The sequence below is a fragment of the Podarcis gaigeae genome, assembly GCF_964106915.1.
Source record: "Podarcis gaigeae genome assembly, chromosome: 11".
In the NCBI taxonomy this organism is placed as follows: Eukaryota; Metazoa; Chordata; class Lepidosauria; order Squamata; family Lacertidae; genus Podarcis; species Podarcis gaigeae.
This window is the reverse complement of record NC_139687.1, coordinates 23,207,812-23,227,114: the sequence shown is the minus strand read 5'-3', so window position 1 is coordinate 23,227,114 and position 19,303 is coordinate 23,207,812. Positions and strand designations below refer to the sequence as shown.

Sequence of the window (19,303 nt, the reverse complement as noted above, 5' to 3'; positions counted from 1 at the left end):
TAATGTAGTGTAGCAGCTGAGAACCTGACCTACAATTTAAGACATCTCCAGTTGGAGCCTTCTTAGGTAAGCTACTCTCTGCCTCAGTGTACAATATGGGATGATGATAATAATTATACTGAACTACCTTGCAGGGTTATCAATACGAATGCAATAAAATGCAAATGCAAATCATTAGCTTTGATCTTTGGCTTTTCTTCCTGGTTGTGCTATTTGTGTCTGTATTTAGGAATAACTGCACTGATGTGGCGTACGCTTTCATAGAATCATAGCGCTGGAAGATACCCTGAGAATCATCTCACCCAACTGCCTGCAGTGCAAGAATATGCAGCTGTCCCATATGGGGATCAAACCTGTGACTTTGGCGTTATTAGCACCATGCTCTAACCAGCTGAGCTTATCCAGTGTTCCAGTTGTCAGCTAACATTCCACAACACCTTTTGATTTACTTTCCAAGTCTACAGTAAGTTACTGGAGCTCGTCCTCTGGAACCCAGCAGAGCGGCCTATACAGTGACTTACATATGGCCCCGAAGCCCCATTACCCGTTGTTTACCTTTACCTTTTTCACTTTCTCCTCTCTGCACATATATTATTAGTCAATGATAATAAAGCAGTTTTATTTTAAGTGTAAGTAGGGAGAAGGATGACTCAGTAAACAAAGCTCTTTCCACCCCTTGCGCTACATTCAAGGAATAAATGTTTCCAGAAGCGTCTTTGAAACTCTTAATATCCTCCCTATAGTGTGTACAACTCAACTTCCCCAAAATCTGACAGAAGTAATAAAATAATTTTTAAAAACCCACTTTGTATTTCAGTAAGTGCTAAGTAACAATCAGCACAAATTATGCAAATTGTGTTCCATATTGTCAAAATTATTCCGGGGACTGCAAATTCTGAGACATATGTGATGATTTAATTAGTTTGTGTACCATACGTTAAAACATCTGACACACACTCAGGAATGTTTGCATTCTGAAGTTATTATAGTGACTACTTTTTCTCTTTTTTAAAGAGAAGGATTCAAACAAACCACCAAAAGATGAATAAATAGTTAGGTGCAGTTGATGTCTTTTGCAACCATGGAAGCATATTCACAGAGGGGAAAAGAAAGCTCCTGAGTCACTCCAAATGGCAATTTTGTTCCAAACCGTGATGATTGTACAGTACAGATGTCTCTTTACCATTTGGCTTAGTGCTTACATTGCATGGCCACAAAATACCTAGCCGTCAACATACCAGAAGGCTTTGGGTTCAAGTGTTGTTTGTCTTTACATGAGCGACTGCCATGCAGAAGTTGGAAAATGATGCTTGGGATATAGCGCTAGTAAGAACATTCCAGCTCCTCTAACACAAATAAGCCCATCTAACTAAAATATGTCCTGCTAAGGATGCTGAGAATCAACTTTGCATCATTGGCTGTAGTCCTAAGCAAACCTGAACAGGTAAATAAACCTGCTTCTACTTAGGAATGCAAGGTTACATTTTCACTAGGAAGTGTCCTCAAAAAGGAAGTTCCTGTCTCAGGACTAGCAATTAAGCGTTCCCATGTGAGGGGGTAGGGCGAAAAAACAGCCGCCAACACTAATTACAAGTATCCAGAGATTTCAGATATTACGATGCAAAGGCTGGGACAAAAGCGAGCTTCCATGAATCAGCCTTTCAGTTCTCTTCTACTTTTCTCAGACTGGTGTCCTAAGAGAATCCTGTTGGGCAGTGTTTAATTGTACACTATGCAACTTTATCACAAATGCAACATGTACTCAAGGCAAGGCAGAGTCTAATTTAAACTCCTGCGGTTTTCAGAGCCAGTTGAATTTGTGGCAACAAAGACAAGGAACATTTTTGAGATAAGCAAACTTTATTATTTCATAAGCTTTAATGAACTACAGTCCAGTCTAGTTTATCAGATGTGTTAGCTGGCAGGAGTGTGTGTGTGTGTGTGTGTGTGTGTGTGTGTGTGTGTGTGTGTACAGGTCTATCTATCTACACACACGCACACACACACACACAGAGAGAGAGAGAGAGAGAGAGAGGGATATATACGTTTGTGTAGGAATGTTAATGGATGAGTTCAGAAGGAAATAATGTTGCTTTCTGATATCAAAGATTTGAGGTTGAGAGTCTGGACAGTACTGAACGATTTCTCCAGCTGCTTCAGGTCAATTCTTTAGTATTGCTTTGGCAATAAACTGTAGGCAGAACCTAAAGGTCTTTCCTCAGCTTTAGCAAAAGGTATCAGATGAACTCTGACCAATACAGATTCATTTATTTGCTCTTCCAAGTTCCTATCTCTGCTTGGAATGTGGCTATACCCGACTGGCCTCTGTGCACACTTTCTGGTTTGAGTTTTAACTGTGCAATCCTAAACATGTTTACGCAGAACTCCCCCCGCCCCCACGTACTCTGTAGTGTGCCTTGGATTTCAGCCTAAAATGCCTTTTGCTTCTTGAACACAGCTTCACCATTTTTCTATTCCAGGATCCAAACCAGGGATGTACGGTAGGTTGCAAAGCAGATTTCCCTGGGGCCAGCAATGAGTGTGCTTAAATCTGTGGACAAGCGTTTAATTAAGGGTATTTTGCTAATGAAGCACCTGCCTTACCATATTTCTCCTCCAGGCTTTTAAAATTCTCTCTTGCCCCCATATGTCACACTGGTTCAATTATGGGAGGTACTGAATATGGCCCCACTTAAGCTCTGGGACACCATTCTAACGTGTTTATACTTCTTTTCATTGTGGTGAGGTTTGATGATAAAAGATTTCACAGGACTTCAGTGAGGCCTATTTTTTTTTTTTAAAAAGATGAATATTTAAGCAGAAGTCTTTTTGAGTCTTGAACCAAAGTAGTAACCTCTTCACATTGTAGTTATGGATGGCTTCCACTCACATATTTTGAGCTATGGTGAATTATAAATGTGCAGTTTACAAAGATGTGCTCACATTGAGCAATAAGGGGATTAGCACCTACTCTTCCATGAGTAATAAAATTTGTACAGTGGTACCTCTGGTTACAGACTTAATTCGTTCCGGAGGTCCGTTCTTAACCTGAAGCACCATTTTAGCTAATGTGCTCCGGCGGCCCGGCGGCAGCAGGAGGCCCCGATTTCTGTTCTCATCCTGAAGCAAAGTTCTTAACCCTATTTCTGGGTTAGCGAGTCTGTAACCTGAAGTGTATGCAACCCGAAGCGTATGTAACTGAGGTACCACTGTACTATGATTACTTTTAACCCCTTTGGTAAGGATGTGAACCGGTTGTGGGGGGAAATTAAAAATATTTGCTCATATTTCATGAAATAATGCAGAACTTTCTTTTTTTAGAATAAGGTTTTATGATGTTGCAAACATGCATTTTTTTAAAAAAAAAACTATTGGTAACAGCAGTTTTATACAAACAACTTTGATACCTTGGTTTGCAGTTTTATGAAAATTATTATTAATAGTATAAAGGGGACTGGTATGCAGTATAATTTATCCAGGTATGGACAGACTGACCAATGCTGAAATTTACTCAATGGCTTGTAACTGTTCTCTATTTAAGTAACAGTCAATGAAGTGGAAGCATCGTGCTGAACAGATGAAAATGCATGATGGCTGACGATGGTGGCAGCGCTAAATTTATTTTTCCTCCATTCTGACCAGTGAACTTTCTGGGCAGCTAAAAGCAAACTTTCTAGCAAATGCCACCACCCCTATGCTGAAAAGGGCACATAACAAAATAGCTGTAGTACAGTCCTACTCACAAGCCTCATGAATTTGACTGAATTATTCAAAGATAGCCTTAGACATGAGCACACAAATATTTTGCCGCCTCCCATCTACAACAAGGGTTATAGGAGGGATTCCCACAATATATGAATTCTGCATTGCCAATATTATATGTGCCTGCTTGCAAGTTAGTCCAACTGAGCTCAGCGAGACTTACTCCTATCCAAGTATGTATGTACAGTGGTACCTCAGGTTAAGTACTTAATTCGTTCCGGAGGTCCGTTCTTAACCTGAAACCGTTCTTAACCTGAAGCACCACTTTAGCTAATCGGGCCTCCTGCTGCCGCCGCGCCGCTGTTCTTATCCTGAAGCAAAGTTCTTAACCTGAAGCACTATTTCTGGGTTAGCAGAGTCTGTAACCTGAAGCGTATGTAACCTGAGGTACCACTGTAAAGGACTGCAGCTTTAAGTAACATTAGTCTAGGGAAACATGAACCTAAATACCCAGGCTGTCAGTGGGGTTCCTCTGAGTAAAGTGTGAATGACATCCTATTCTATCTTTTTGCACAATTTTGGGGGAATACTGTAAACTCTCCCACTGAACTCCAGAAGCTTGGAATGGTACGTATGCAAGATACCACGCAGAAGTTACTACAGAAGACTAGACCATTAGTTCAATATACCACAAGGCTGAAATCGTACACACATTCACCCAGGCATGAGTCTCCTTGAATCAAATGGTATTTGCTTATGTGTAGTCAAAGGATTATCGGGACGCGGGTGGCGCTGTGGGTAAAACCTCAGCGCCTAGGACTTGCCGATCGCATGGTCGGCGGTTCGAATCCCCGTGGTGGGGTGCGCTCCCATCATTCGGTCCCAGCGCCTGCCAACCTAGCAGTTCGAAAGCACCCCCGGGTGCAAGTAGATAAATAGGGACCGCTTACCAGCGGGAAGGTAAACGGCATTCCGTGTGCTGCGCTGGCTCGCCAGATGCAGCTTGTCACGCTGGCCACGTGACCCGGAAGTGTCTGCGGACAGCGCTGGCTCCCGGCCTATAGTGAGATGAGCGCACAACCCTAGAGTCTGGCAAGACTGGCCCGAACGGGCAGGGGTACCTTTACCTTTAGTCAAAGGATTAAAGGCACAAACCCAGAAGTAAGTCCTATATAATTCAATGAGACTTGGTCATAAAGGTTAGGATTGCAGCCATAGTTATTTATACTTTCACCATAAGGTCCCAAGGCTTTCTATAACATAATACTACAATATTAAAAATAAGTTTAAACAATTTACAACAGAATATTAAATATTAAATTCAGTTTTAATAATTAACATAAAAAAGAAGAGGGGTACGTCCTAAAATATATATTCCAGTTGTCATAGAGCAGGCAAGGAAAGCCATACAATGGGGAGGAAATTCTACAAGTTTCGGGGCTGACACACAAACCGCCCTCTGGCGGACCACATAATAATTAGAGTAATAATTTATTATTTATACCCCACCCATCTGGCTGGGTTTCCCCAGCCACTCTGGGCAGCTCCCAACAGAATATTAAAGCACAATAAAACATCAAACATTGAAAACCTCCCTAAACAGGGGAATTATATTATTATGTATTATTAATAATAATATTCCATTCATCTGGCTGGGTTGTCCCAGCCATTCTGGGCGGCTTGCAACACATATGAAAACATAATAAAACGTCATTTTTGGAGGGGAGGGACACTCCAACTCCCAAGTGTGGGGGAATTCCGGAGAGGCTCCCCCTGCGATCTCCAGCCCCACGCGGGAAGGATGCGGGTTTTCAGCTATTTCCTTCCCCATCTCCCCTCGCTTCTTAGCGTGACTGAAGACTTCCGAGCAAGCACGCGATGCCAAGGAGCTGCGAGCTAAGCAGCCGCGCGCTCTTCCGTCCTCCATTGCCGAGCCCTGCAATTACCCCCCGACGTACGTGGGAGCGAGCCGCGCCTTCCGCTCCGCCCCCGGCAAGAGCGGGACAACTTTCTAACTCGTGCCGGGGAGGGAGGCCGCCCCACCCAGGCGGGCATCGAGGGCCCTCGCTCCCCTTTCGCGGAAGAGAAGCGTCAGGCAAGTGCCTGTGTCCCGCCTCGCACCTGCCCGCCGTCTCTAAGGCAGCAACAGCTGGAAGCCTCCGAAGGCTCCAGGGAAACGGGCGCAGCAGCTGCTGCTCCGCTCCCCGCAAAACACAAAAGGCGCATTCTCCCGCCGGCCGGGCATGCCAAGCTCGCTTCCTCCCATTGACGCGCAGCTGCGATCCTATGCTAGCCCTCGGCTTGAGGGGATGGGAATCCCTTCCTAGGGCTCTGGGTTTGTGCAAGCGTCTTTTTTTTGGTGGGGGGAAAGGGGAACTGATCTCTGCGCCGAGATCCCCCAAGTGCCGCCTTTCTGCGGGAAGCGCGATCGCTACGGTGCAAGCGGAACCACCGCGGCGCGCAGAACAGCCGCGAGCTGCCTCGAAAACGTAATAACGGCGGCAGAACGAGGCGCGATCGCCGAACGCCTCCCGCCCGCCTGCCTGCCTGGCCGCCCAGCGTGGTCGTGGCGCTGTGTGGCTGGTGGTGGGCCAGGCTCCGCCTCGCTTCGCCTCTCCTCCCCGGTGCGTGTCTGGGGGCGGAGCGCGTCGCTCTCCGGCGGCGGCAGCAGGCGCTGTTGCTGCTGGACTGGCGGGCCAGGCGGCCGCGGCTCCTCCCCGCTTCCTTATCAACCGCGCCGAGCGTGGGAGCGCCGAGCCCTCCTCGCCCGCCGCCGCCGCCGGTTCCAAGTCCCGCTTCTGGCGGAGGCGATCAGGAAGCAGCGCATCCGGAGCTCCGGCTGCGTCGAGGCGCCCGGGCGGCTGGCTGCCCTTTCGCCGGCCCCGCGCGGCTTCCTCGCTCCCCTTCGCGCCGGAGGAGCTCGAGCGGGGGAGCCCTCTCGCCTTTCCCCGAAACTCCCGGGCGTATCTTGGTGGATTTCTCGAGGGGCCCCGACGGGAGGGGAGAACTTGCCCCGAGGGACTCGGAGAAGCGGCTGGAGGCTTGGCTTCGCCCCGGCCCCGCTGGCTGGCGTCCGCCCGGGCCCGGGAGGGAACTTTTGTCCTTCCTGCCGAGCTCTCCGGCCCGCGGCGGGGCCGGGATTGTTGGAGATCGCGCTCAGAAGTTTAGTTGGAGCCGGAGCCGCTACTGGGCGGGGTAGGGCGCGGGGCGCATTTGGGTAGGTGCGCTCGGGGCTCTTTTTTGTGCTTCTCCGCCTTTGCTCGGCGCGGCGATGAAGCTGAGCCGGCAGTTCACGGTGTTTGGCAGCGCGATCTTCTGCGTGGTGATCTTCTCGCTCTACTTGATGCTGGATCGGGGCCATCTGGACCACCCCAAGAACCACCGCCGCGAAGGCTCCTTCCCCCAGGTGAGTTGGTGCGGGGTTAAGGGGCAGATGGATCGCGGGTGCGCGTGTTTGTGTGTGTATGTGTCATACAGGCTTGTATCGCAACTGTGAGCAGTTACCAGGAGAGAAGGAAATGCAGAAAGCTCGTTTTAGGGACCACAAACCGATTCCGGATCAGTGCCCTTGCCCGTAGATAGGATCTGAGTCAAGTGGGGTTGGGGGGTGGAGTGTCTACGGAAAGGAAAGGGGAAGTTGCTCATACTTCCCCCTTTTTCGATGGAGAGTGGGGAGCACTAGGAGACTCCTATCTGCCCCCTTTCAGCGCCCTCTTATCAGTCTGATTCGATAGGACGAATTCCCGGGTGGAAACTGCACGTGGGATTGTAGCCTTCCCCTGGGGAAAAGTCGCATCCTGACCGACTTCGAAAGGGAGCTCAGCGCCTTAGTGCCCTACTTTCTATGTTGGGTAGGCTTAATTCGAGCCGCAGGCCAGTCCCGGAGCCAGATTTGAATGTCACGCTCGGCACAGCCTTGGAGTACGTACTGTAGTAATAAAAAGTGCCTGCTACTATCTGTCCTATACTTACTCCAGAGGAGTCATAGCCAGGGAGTAGGGTCAAGGCTTCAGACAGGTGGCGTGGCTCTCAGAAAAGGACTACAATACTCTGCTGCCCTAAAGTAGACCTGGGAAACGAAGGGGATGGTGGCTGTTAACGGCTTGATAGGAGCTGCGTGAATGTGGGAGGGAAACTCATTTGGAGACTGGAAAAAGCAAGTTTTTCCTGTGTGCCTGTTAAATGGGTGCTGTACTAGTCCCAAGGCACAACTGTTTTTTATTTGCAAACTCTTACTTTTCTCACCCTCTACCGGTATATTCCCCCTTACTCCCCAAAGAACTCAAGGCAAAATACATGGGAGTTGCCCTGTTTTTCCCCTAAACAAAAATTATTTGGCATACTTCAGGCCCTGTGTGTGAGGCTGGACTGAGGCTGCCAAGTTAGCATTGAGCTAGGTTTCCATGTTTGAAGTCCATTGTTGTTACATTACATTATCGAGTTACTTGCTTGTTGCTAGAAAGTTAATACAGTGTGAAAGCATAGGGCTTATTTTCTACACATAAACACACCTTGTTTTTATGAGTTGTACTTTTCCTGATTTTATATGACAAGTACAAATCAAGTAATCTAATACGTTCCTGGCTAGGATCAAGTCACCCAAAAGAGTTATGTCAGGCTGAATAATTTTCCCGGGATATATAAGAGGGTGTGTTTGCTTCTGAGACAGGTAACTTTGGCACAGAGAGGTGTGCATTTGAATTGGATAAATGAAGCTTTTCAACTGCTTAACAGGTTAGAATGTACCACTGGAAAAGAATTGAAATTAGTATCTTAGATCAGTAGGAAAGAGCTTATTTTATTTAAACCAGCTTTTCCTGCAGATCTTGGCCTAATGCTCAGAACTGTAAAACTCAACGTGGGTTGTGTAACAAAGTAAGTGTATTTCAACATTTAGTACAGGGCTGGGGGGGGGGGGAATCTTGTTCTTTTCCAGTTCTGTGGTTCTAAAATTTCCAAATTCCTATGCTATTAAGTAAAGTATAGTTACTAAAGATTGCTAGTAAATCTCTCATCTCTTGCATAACCCGTGCTTTAATATGCACATTCTAGAAAGTGGTATCCTTGCCTTTATGGAGCACAGATATTATGGAAATGATAGGTTTCTAAAGTGTTTAGTGCTTTGATTTTTTTTTTAAGCTGCTTAGAAAGTTTTCCTGTGCAACAGCACGCCAGCACGCTAGGTTGCATAGGAAGAAGGCCTTTGGAAGCTGTTGGAAAGAGTTGTGACATTCCTGGTTTTGTGTTTGAGAGAGCCTTAGCTCAGCAGTGGCTTGAAAATAGAGGGTTTTCTAGTTACTCCTAGTAACTTTTGTGGTGTGATTATCTCACCACAAAACACACTAAAATCAATAGTTGCTGCCACTTACTGAGGGAGCAGTATGGATTCTTACTACTTCAGTTAAAAGATCCACTTAGGGTACTGAGTTGCAAGTATTCCACCTTTGGACCCTCTCAACAGCCATCTTCCCTCCCTAAAGGGATAATGATCAGTCTTTGCTGAACAGATAAAGCTCTCATGTGAGGTGACAAGAGCCTAGTTTAGAAATCTGTTCAGATCAAGTTTCCTTAGCCAAGAAGATCACTTTATTGTTTAAAACAAAACATTAAAAATGCACTTGGGGAAATAAAGGTAAAATGCAATTTCTAGTTTAAAACGAGCCTCTCGATAAATGTGTTAGACAGATGTTTCTGCTTGTCTGGTTACAGATCCAGAGGAAAAGGCAGTAATTATTATTCAAATTCAGGACCTTTCTACTTGGCAGAAGGGTACAGTGTAGTATTCACTAGTTCACCATTAAGCCTCCTACAATATTCCTGGTTGTATACTTGGCTGTGAACTAGGCCCAGGGCACGATCTGATCTTGAATGGCAGACCAGGGCAAGTTCCAGCTTGTCTTCACAGACAGTGTGGCATCTGGGGTGTTCTGATACTGTCTAGAGTGTCAGATTAAGAAACACACACACAGTTCGCCCTTTGAAAAATAGGCAGGCTGGCCTCAGCAGATGCAGACTCAAAGCGATCATATTTAACTCAGATGGCGTCATATATTCCTAACACTACGGATAACTTAATTGCCTTGAGCACTTGTATTCCTAGGTTTTTTTACGAAGGAAGGAAATGTGTGATAAGGCATGTGAAGTAGTTCCTTCTTACTATTTGCACGCGTAGTGTCAAACAAAAGGACATTGTTTAGTGCATTTATATCTAGCCTTGCTTCCGTCATGAAACTCGACATGTGTACAAGGTGGTGTACATTGGGTTCCCAGGTGGTCTCCCACCCAGGCACTGTCCAGACCAAAATAGACTAGATAACAAGTATAGCTTTGGTTCTATTATAGATTCTGGTTAATTGGAAGTTAAATTCAGTGTGTTGACATGTGGTTCTCCAATATGTGTTGGTTGAAATCTAAATAATAGGATTTACACAGTGCTGTTTTTCTAGAAAAAGAGGTGCTGGAATTCAACATGAACTCCTCCCTCAGAGATGCTGGAACAGAGTTCCGGAGAGTTCCGGAAGAAAAAAAAGCGCCCTGGATTTATGGCCTGTTAGTATGCAGAGTCAGGCATTTTTAAAAATATTCAGTGAGACCAGTGGATTTAAATAAACCTAATTCTTCATAGGATTGGGCTGTTAATATTGCAAGTGCTGAAAGGAACACAGTCCTGGTAGCTGTGCAGTTTTCTGACTGGAATGAGTTTGTCTCTTGCTACATCAGTTTGTCACTTCTTTCAGACTAGGGATTAAAGCCTTCCCAACCCAAAGGGACTTATACACATCATTTTCATTCACAGCCTATTGTGTGTGATCTTGTGCCCACAATACACAAATATCCGGAGACTGAGGGTCATGAGTCAGACAGCACGTATGTTATAGGAGACTTCCTGGTATACCCATGGAAGACTCTAGTGGTGCTTTGCTGTGGCCCTTTCCCCTAAAGAAAGGAAACTAATGTTTAAGAAACTAATTCTAAAGGTCCTGAAGTTTTTAAGTGTGGACAAAATGAAATATAGAAGTTCTGCTACAGGTTTACAACATAATACTGTACACAATTGAGAAGGGGAGATGCTGAGGACATGGGGGGGGGGTAAGCAAGATCAGGCACCAGTCATTACACAATACTTGATTTTTTAAAGTGAGAAACTTGACTTGAAGTCACTTCAGTTTAAAAATCAATATGTACTTTGGCTTTGGGGGTAGAGTTCAGTGAAGTGCTCCTCAGCAAACTGAATCTGTGCAGATGGCAAGGCAGCTCCACACATTACAGAGTAAGATTGGTCCTCGTGTCTCACTGCCATGAGTAAACATCAACATTTTGGCATGATTGAAGGACACTTGGAACACACAGTCCACACGAGGCAAGGCAGATCAAATGCACTTTTCCTGTAACGTCTGAAGAGAATTTAGCATAGGGGCCTGGTTTGCACGTTCACAGTAAACCATAGTTAGTGGGTTTAATCTGAACACATACTTGTGGTCTGTCTTGCTCCCTCCCTGCTAGCACTGGCTCTGTGTTACATCTGTAGTGTCGCTGTCAACGAAACAAACAAAACCGACAAAATTGTTCTGGTGTTCAGTGATGCAGAGCTCTTTATTGTAGCTCAGGTTCTTAAAATAAAACAGCAGCACCTAGTTCCTCAAAGCTAAGTACCTCAAAATCAGCCTGCAGCACAACCTTGTTTTTTATTCTCTCTGTATCTATGTCAAACATTTGTTTCGAGCCTTCCAAAGTTGGATGTAACAGTAATCCAGGGGTCAAGGTTTGCTTCATCTGCACATAAGCAGGAAGAAGCAAAAAAACCCTTTTAAACTTTCCTCCCTGTGTTATCAGTCTTCTACTACCTGTTCTCAAATGTGCAAACGTTTTGCAAACTTTACAGAACAGACACAATTGGCCCAGGGTGGTAATGCACAGACTTGTTCTGTCACATGCAGAGCAGATCTCTCTGTGTCTCTCTTTCTCTTTATATAGTTGAAATATCAAAGAATAAGACTACAGTATCTGGGTGCTCAATGGTTTCCTAGTTGAGCAAAGTTATTCCAAAGGGTAAGACTCCTTTGCCGTACATTTTTTAATTAACCCATCCAAGCATGCAGCTGAAAGTTGTTAGAAGAACAATGAAAAGTACGACTCGTGTTTGCAAAAGGAGTCAGCTCTGACTTTCTATACCAAAACAAGAGATTACTGATTCATTTACGGGCTGCAAGCTGAATCTTGCTAGATCTGTTAGTGGGAAAACAGATCAATGTTTCTATAACACAGCATTCGCTAACAGCTCAAAAGATAACCTCAAGGCATTTTGGCCTTAAAGTGTACACGGCACAAAATGCCTGGCTCTGTTTGAATATGATCCTCCCTGGAAAGTTTTGTGCCCTTTTTAGAATTATTGAACGATGTGACACTTGGCATGAATGCCATGAAATAATCAGTTAAGTGTGGCTTTCCTTAAATCTGAACTTCTTCCTTTAAACAAAGTGACTCTTTGGTTTTCTAACGCAGCATCTGAGTGAAGCTAAAGTTTCAAAAATATAAACAGGGTTGTCATTACTGTTTGAATGGAAACTTTCAAGCCAGGCTTCCTCAACCGTGGCCCTCCAGATTTTTTGAGACTACAACTCCCATCATCCCTGACCACTGATCCTGCTATCTAGGGTTCATGGGAGTTGTAGGCCAAAAACATCTGGAGGGCCAAGGTTGAAGAAGCCTGTTCCAAGTAGTCCAAAATTCAACTTCTAATTACTGGCTGGGGTTCCTTTCAGAATGCATATAATGCCTGTTTTAAAACAGCTGCATTGATTACCAGTCTGGGCCCAATTCAAGGTGCTCACATTAGTGTTTGAAACCCTAAATGACTTGGGTGCCAAATAGCTGAAAAACCACCTCCTTCTCTACAGACTCTTGAGTATTAAGACCAGCAGTGTGGCAGATGTGTTTGGCATCTTCATTATGCAGCTTTTATGGTATGATAAAGACGCACCTCTTTGCCCTGACCTTTGATACTTGAGATGATGTGTTTTCAGGACCTACCCTATTCCTATGGCTGCCCTTTGTTCAAACAGCTTTTAATGTTGATTTTTAGATTGTTGTGACCCATCTTGTGACTTCCTGGTGAAGTCCAGGCTGTAAATATTAATAACAATGCAGTAACAACATAAGCTGTTGTAGTGTTCCTATAATCATAGAATTGTAGAGTTAGATCCAACTCTTTTGAATCTTTTGCCCAACGTGGCAAAATCTCCCAAAGGACAGTGTAACCATCTCCTAACCTTAGTTGGAGCTTAGGAGGGTGTTGTGGGATCTCATTCCTTTTTTTGTCTGATCTGTCATTTCCCATGCAAACTTCCCCTTCCCTAGAGGGGAAGACTTGGGAGATCTGAATTTATATGTCTGCCAGTGTTAGACACTCAGATATATGAGCTAATTGCCAAACGGCACCTAAAACCTAGGTTACAGCCGCCACAATGGAATGTCTAGACCAGGCACCCCCAACCTGCGGCCCTCCAGATGTTTTGGCCTACAACTCCCATGATCCCTAGCTAACAGGACCAGTGGTCAGGGATGATGGGAATTGTAGTCCAAAACATCTGGAGGGCCGGAGGTTGGGGATGCCTGATCTAGACACCTTTTTTAAAAAAAAAAAAAAAAATGAAATTTATGATGATGATGATTCATTTCATTTCTATACCTTTCTATCTTTTAAAGAAAAAAATCTCACAGCTGTTTACAACACATTAAATAAAACAATTCGGTATAAAACAAATACAAGCTTCAATAAAAATATTTCAGATCCTTCCTTAAGTGACTATTTGCTTTCCCCATATTTATTTACCTACCTAATTTATATAGCTGTCCCTACTCAGTCGTGAAGCTCACAGGTTACTTTGGGCCAGTTACTGTAGGGATTAACTGAGGAGGGGAATACTCCTTGGAGAAAAAGGTGGGATATAAATGCAATAAATAAGCTCTTATTTACTGGAGAGCCAGTGTGGTGTAGTGGTTAAGAGCAGTGGACTCGTAATCTGGTGAACCAGGTTCGCTTCCCCGCTCCTCCACATGCAGCTGCTGGGTGACCTTGGGCCAGTCACACTTCTCTGAAGTCTCTCAGCCCCACTCACCTCTTTGAGACTCCTTCTGGTAGTGATAAAGCGGGATATCAAATCCAAACTCCTCCTCTTCTGCTTACCATCTTAAGAAAGCAGGAGGGGCCAGCCAGATGGAGATGTCAGTCGCCAACTTGGCATCCAGTGATCTCCACGTGTTCGCAGTTGGACCTGCGCAAGTCGCATAATACGCCTAGTGCCTGGGGAATTTTTAACACTGAATTGTCTGCTCAGCTATTAAGCTCGCTTGGTAGTATTGTGCAAATCACTTTTATCAGCTAAATTGACTCTGATTACTGAGTTTTGGATACCCAGAACTCTGCATTGCTTCAGTGCAGCCCACAGCTGGGAGGGGGCAGGAAGCCCATGAGTAAAGTATAATTATGAATGAAGCAATTCCTCTTCTAAAACTACTTTTATCTGTTGCAGCAAAAACAACAGTTTTGCATCACAAAGCCAAAGCTTTTTATTATAGCATAAGATTCCAAGGAAGTGGACTGTAGTCCATGAAAGGTTACATTCGCCAAAATAAGTGTATTATCATTAGGTGCTGTAAGAGTCTTTCATTTTTCTTCTAAAGCTGTTATATTCTTAAAGTATTTGCTATTCCAGAATGTTACTAAAGAATGAAAGCCTTCAGCCCTGTGAGAATCCATAATTGTGAATACAAAGAATTCAAGTTTTGTATTGTTCGAGATGCAACTGTGAATTAATTGAGGTTGTGAGGTTTCAAAAAATACTAAGTAAATTTTATATCTGGTGCTCCTACTTGAAGAAAAGCAGGAACCAACTTGCATGTGGTTGCAAAACATTACTTCTGTAGCCAAATATCATATCTGTGTTCCCTGGAATCATTAGTTCAGGTGTTCCAAAATTATGGTAATAAGGTAATAGATTTGAAATGCACACCGCTCGCTCATTGTCTTAACTGGAAGTGATTTTGTTGTTGTATAATTCTCAAGGACTGCTAAGATTAGAATGTTTCAGATAATTTTGGCCTTAGACATTTGGTTAATGTACCACCAGGGGGCATGAAGTAACACTTCAGTGCTTTAGCTCTTTTTTTAAAAAAAACTTTCTCAGTGCTGCCATAATATTTATAAATTGCTTTCAGATGTTCAGCTTTGCAGATGCCGGAAAGAATACTGCGAACCTTTGTATCCCCCCCCCCCCAAAAAAATCTGTCACATCAAAGGAGTGATCTAATCAGCAACTAGTGTGGCTTGTAAACCTGATAAAAACTGTAACATTTGAATGGAAAGGTATTAATGAGCCTTCCTTTTAGAAAGCAGCTCATTCAGACAGAAGCTTAAAAAATGCAACTGTATTAAGACAGAAAATAAAGGAGCTAGCTGCAAATGATCTAGACTGGGGGAAAGACAACAACCCCCAGGATTCCTGCAGAAATACTAATAAGAAACAGAAATGTCCCGAAGGAGAATTTATATGCTGTTGAATGGATTAGTGTTATTGTACCTGGTGGGACGCGGGTGGCGCTGTGGGTAAAACCTCAGCACCTAGGACTTGCCGATCGCATGGTCGGAGGTTCGAATCCCTGCGGCGGGGTGCGCTCTCGTCATTCGGTCCCAGCGCCTGCCAACCTAGCAGTTCGAAAGCACCCCCGGGTGCAAGTAGATAAATAGGGACCGCTTACCAGCGGGAAGGTAAACGGCGTTCCGTGTGCTGCGCTGGCTCGCCAGATGCAGCTGGCCACGTGACCCGGAAGTGTCTCCGGACAGCGCTGGCCCCTGGCCTCTTAAGTGAGATGGGCGCACAATCTTAGAGTCTGTCAAGACTGGCCCGTACGGGCAGGGGTACCTTTACCTTTACCTGGTGTAAAACAGGATGTATTGTCCTTCAGTAGATAGAATTTGAGTTTTAGCTGGTTCAACGTGTGTTCCTGTGCATTTTCTGTTGTGGACTTTGGGCAGATCACTGTCTTTAAACTTTCTTTTTTTAAAAAAATCATTTTATTGTTTTTTACACATGTTTTCCAAACATATCATAACATCCCATCTTATACACTATAACAAACCTTTGGCTACCACAGCCTAGGACTTCCATCAACCTTGACTAATGGTTTTCTAGCTTTCTTTCTGATTTTGCATTTTATTTTAATAGTTATTGCCCTAAAATCCAAATCCTAAATAAACTCCTCCCTTTTTTGCAATTTTTTTATTTTTGCAATAATTCATATAGTTCTCCTTACAAAACTTCTTGCAACCCTATAAGCGATGTCAGTTGATTACAATTGTCTTTCAAATATATCATAAATTTCTTCCAGTCTTTCAGGAAAGTCTGGTCTTGCTGGTTCCGAATTTTCCCAGTTAATTTCGCCAACATGGCATAGTCCATCAGTTTCATCTGCCACTCTTCTTTGGTTGGCACTGTCTTTAAACTTTTGGTCATCAGTGGATTAAAAGTTGCTGTTTCAGATTGTTGTGGCAATGTTAAAACTGGTATATAAACGATCGTTTTACATTTACATAAAATAGGTAGCTAACGCCTGTCATGGCTCTGCATTTTTCCTCAAGTGCATTTGGTAGTTGGTTAAATGATCCTAGTCTAGACCAGTTTGTAACCAATATGTTGGTGACAATCCGCATGACAGCAGCTGTTGGACATTGAACAACAGTTGCCATAGCAAGGAATGCACTGGAGAAGTTACACTTCTCTGCACATATTAGTGCCTTTTTGTGCCTGGGGCAGGCAGCTTACATGACACAAGCAATAGCACAAGGGAAAATGTATGGAAAAACTCCCAATAAACCAGGGAGGAAATAACATCTGCTTTCCAGAACATTGATGGTGTGGACAAGCCTCAGTTGGTCGAACTTGTTCTTTTGCTCTCCTGAAACTCTTTCCAGTTCCTCTTGAAAACGGGTTATTAAAATTATATGTCATGAAGAAAATGTCTGCATATTAATGAAAATAGAAGACCACCTTTTATTACCTTTTGCAGCAGGCTACAAAACCTTTCAGTCAGGTCTTGCCTTAATAGGAAGACAAGTGCTTTTAGCTGAAAACATGGCTGAAAAGAATTGAAAAGATAAAATTTGAAAACCGATTTGTAACGGATTTGGTCAGTGTGCTTTCTTACTGTTATTTTTTTATATTAAGACTTTTAATTATTGAAGAAAACAGTCTTCATTATTTTAATCTTTTTCTGAGAAAGTTTTCTTTGGTCATCAGGGACTCTTCTTTTCCATTTCTTTTCCTTTGAACTCTGAAGGCCTGTTTAGCAGAGTTGTGAGTCATTCAGTACAAGTGGGATGTGAAATACAGTAGCTTGCACATTTGAAGGACTAATGTTGTGCCTCTCCACAGGGTCAGCTTTCAATACTGCAAGAGAAAATAGACCACCTGGAGCGCTTATTGGCAGAAAATAATGAAATAATTTCAAACATAAGAGATTCTGTGATCAATTTGAGTGAATCTGTCAAAGATGGACAACGTACTCCAGAGGCTATAAACTTCAGTCAAGGAAACTTCTCTGAGCTGTCACCTCTTGCCACTATGTACCTCTCAGTTGACCCTGAAGATTGTCAGTTTGCATCAAAAAGTGGAAGCCAAGCCTCAGATGTACAGGTAAGAATATAGTGAATTTATTGCTGTGGATGAACTGAGTATTTAATTCCATTCCTTTCAGTCTCACTGGGTGCTCAGTCGTAGGTTAATACTGCTTGTGCAGGTTTTTCCTTTTTCTTATTTAAGAATGCACAGAAAGTCCACATTTAAACTATAATTCTTGTATATACTTTTTACATAAAATACACCCATCCATAAAATATGCATTTTGTGCAGATCTTTTGCATACCAAAAAGAAGTGTGTAATCAGGGGTCAGCAAACTTTTTCACCAGGGGGCCGGTTCACTGTCTCTCAGACCTTGTTGTGGGCCGGACTGTATTTTGAAGAAAAAAATAATGAATGAATTCCTATGCCCCACAAATAACCCAGAGATGCTTTTTAAATAAAAGGACACATTCTACTCATGTAAAACACGCTGATTCCCAGACTGTCCGCGGGCTGGATTTAGAAGACGATTGGGCCAGATCCGGCCCCCAGGCCTTAGTTTGCCTACCCATGGTATGATGCAACTGGAAACCTTTTTTTCCAATCCTCAGCCAAAGTCAGGAAAACAGACTAGACTACTTCCTCTCCTAACCACTACTAAGCTTTTTAAAGTGGGCCCTTAAGCAAGTTTCCCAAACAACTTAGTTGACTTGCAGGTTAATCAAAGAACAACACTTGACTGTAAGTTATACTTAAGTCAGTGAGACTTACAAGAAAAGGTGGCTGTGTTGCAGCCTGAGGGATGTTTTTTGTTCAGTTCTTTGGTTTTAAGGAATTGCCGCATTCTTTCCAGGTGGAATATGAGTGGATAACTGGTGGGCACTCTTGGCTCATCTAAGAAATGAGAGGTCATGCATGGTGTCGCATTATATAGTTGCAGCATTCTCGTTGTGCTTTGGAATGATTGTGCCCACAGAGACTGTTTTTCTATTGGCATGTTAAAAGATACATCTTTATGATGCAAGCTACCTTTAAAAACTAAACTTAAATCTGAAAAGCTATAACATGGATGTTAAAATGTTTCAGGATATGAAGATACTGAATAATGGGAGGTCTCCAAGCTCAAAAGATTGAGCCAGGTTGCTGGTAGGGAATTAGCCTTGTTTTGTGTTATAAGGCTTTTCCAAATAAAGCACTGCTTGAGTCCAACAGCCAGAGATTTGACTGTTTTCCCCAGGTCATTATGTAAATGTCGGCTTTTGTTGGCATTTTAGCTCTTGGCCATGTGAATGCGCCTGCTATTCTTTCTCAGCTTCTTTTCTTTCTCTGACCTCTTTTTTCCCTTTTCTGGACAGTTTTCTTTCCCATCCATCATATTCAACACTCCTTCCCCCCTTTTTACTGTGGTCCATTAACTGCCCAGGTATCTGCTGCTGCTTTTCCTGGGCCACAGCATCTTATTAGGTTTCCTTGTTTAGACCCTTTCTGTCTTCAGTCAGTGACAGCCAAGTGACTTTTCTAACCCCTTCCAACATTAAGAAAGTTTAGGTGATTGTTGACGGAGGCATCTGTGTCATAAATACAAAAATATTACTGCATTACTGTGTAGATGAAAGCCACTGTGGTAAGATCATCGTCATACAAATCCCCCAAAGGAGAAGATAATTCTAGTTGCATTGAATGGAATTCATTGATACCTGGTCAGCATCTCAGCAGTTGCAGTTAATATCAGTTACGCAAACCCTGATTTTGATCCGAAAGACTTTATTCTGCAACAGAATACTGACACGCAACTTCGTGCTTTGCAAGGTTTAGATAGGATTTTAGTTTGTAGGACTGAAGATTGATGCCCATGTTGCAGCATCTTTATTAAAAAGAGTGTAGAATGCATCGTGTCCCTTTGTTCACTTACTGTAAGGTGGAATAGTTGCTTGGTTACCTTTGAGCAGGTTTTGTGGGGAAGGTAAGCCGTAATTGCAGAATC

General features: G+C 43.6%; 1 protein-coding gene and 1 long non-coding RNA gene across 2 annotated transcripts in view; one reads left to right on the top strand and one right to left on the bottom strand.

Moving 5' to 3' along the window:
- Nucleotides 1–5,540: 5,540 nt before the first annotated feature.
- The window catches only part of MAN2A1 (mannosidase alpha class 2A member 1), a 58,617-nt gene continuing 44,854 nt past the window's right edge, over nucleotides 5,541–19,303 (top strand). The window contains exons 1-2 of the mRNA XM_083702222.1: nucleotides 5,541–7,108; nucleotides 17,133–17,393. Of these exons, the coding sequence (XP_083558348.1) occupies nucleotides 6,974–7,108; nucleotides 17,133–17,393 (396 nt within the window). The 5' untranslated portion in view covers nucleotides 5,541–6,973. The remainder of the gene's footprint in view (nucleotides 7,109–17,132; nucleotides 17,394–19,303) is intronic.
- On the bottom strand, nucleotides 10,254–18,343 carry LOC310827025. The gene is made up of 3 exons (XR_014556145.1): nucleotides 15,636–18,343; nucleotides 13,889–15,281; nucleotides 10,254–13,677 (listed from the first exon to the last, which is right to left on the bottom strand). It is a non-coding gene; the product is annotated as an uncharacterized lncRNA (long non-coding RNA).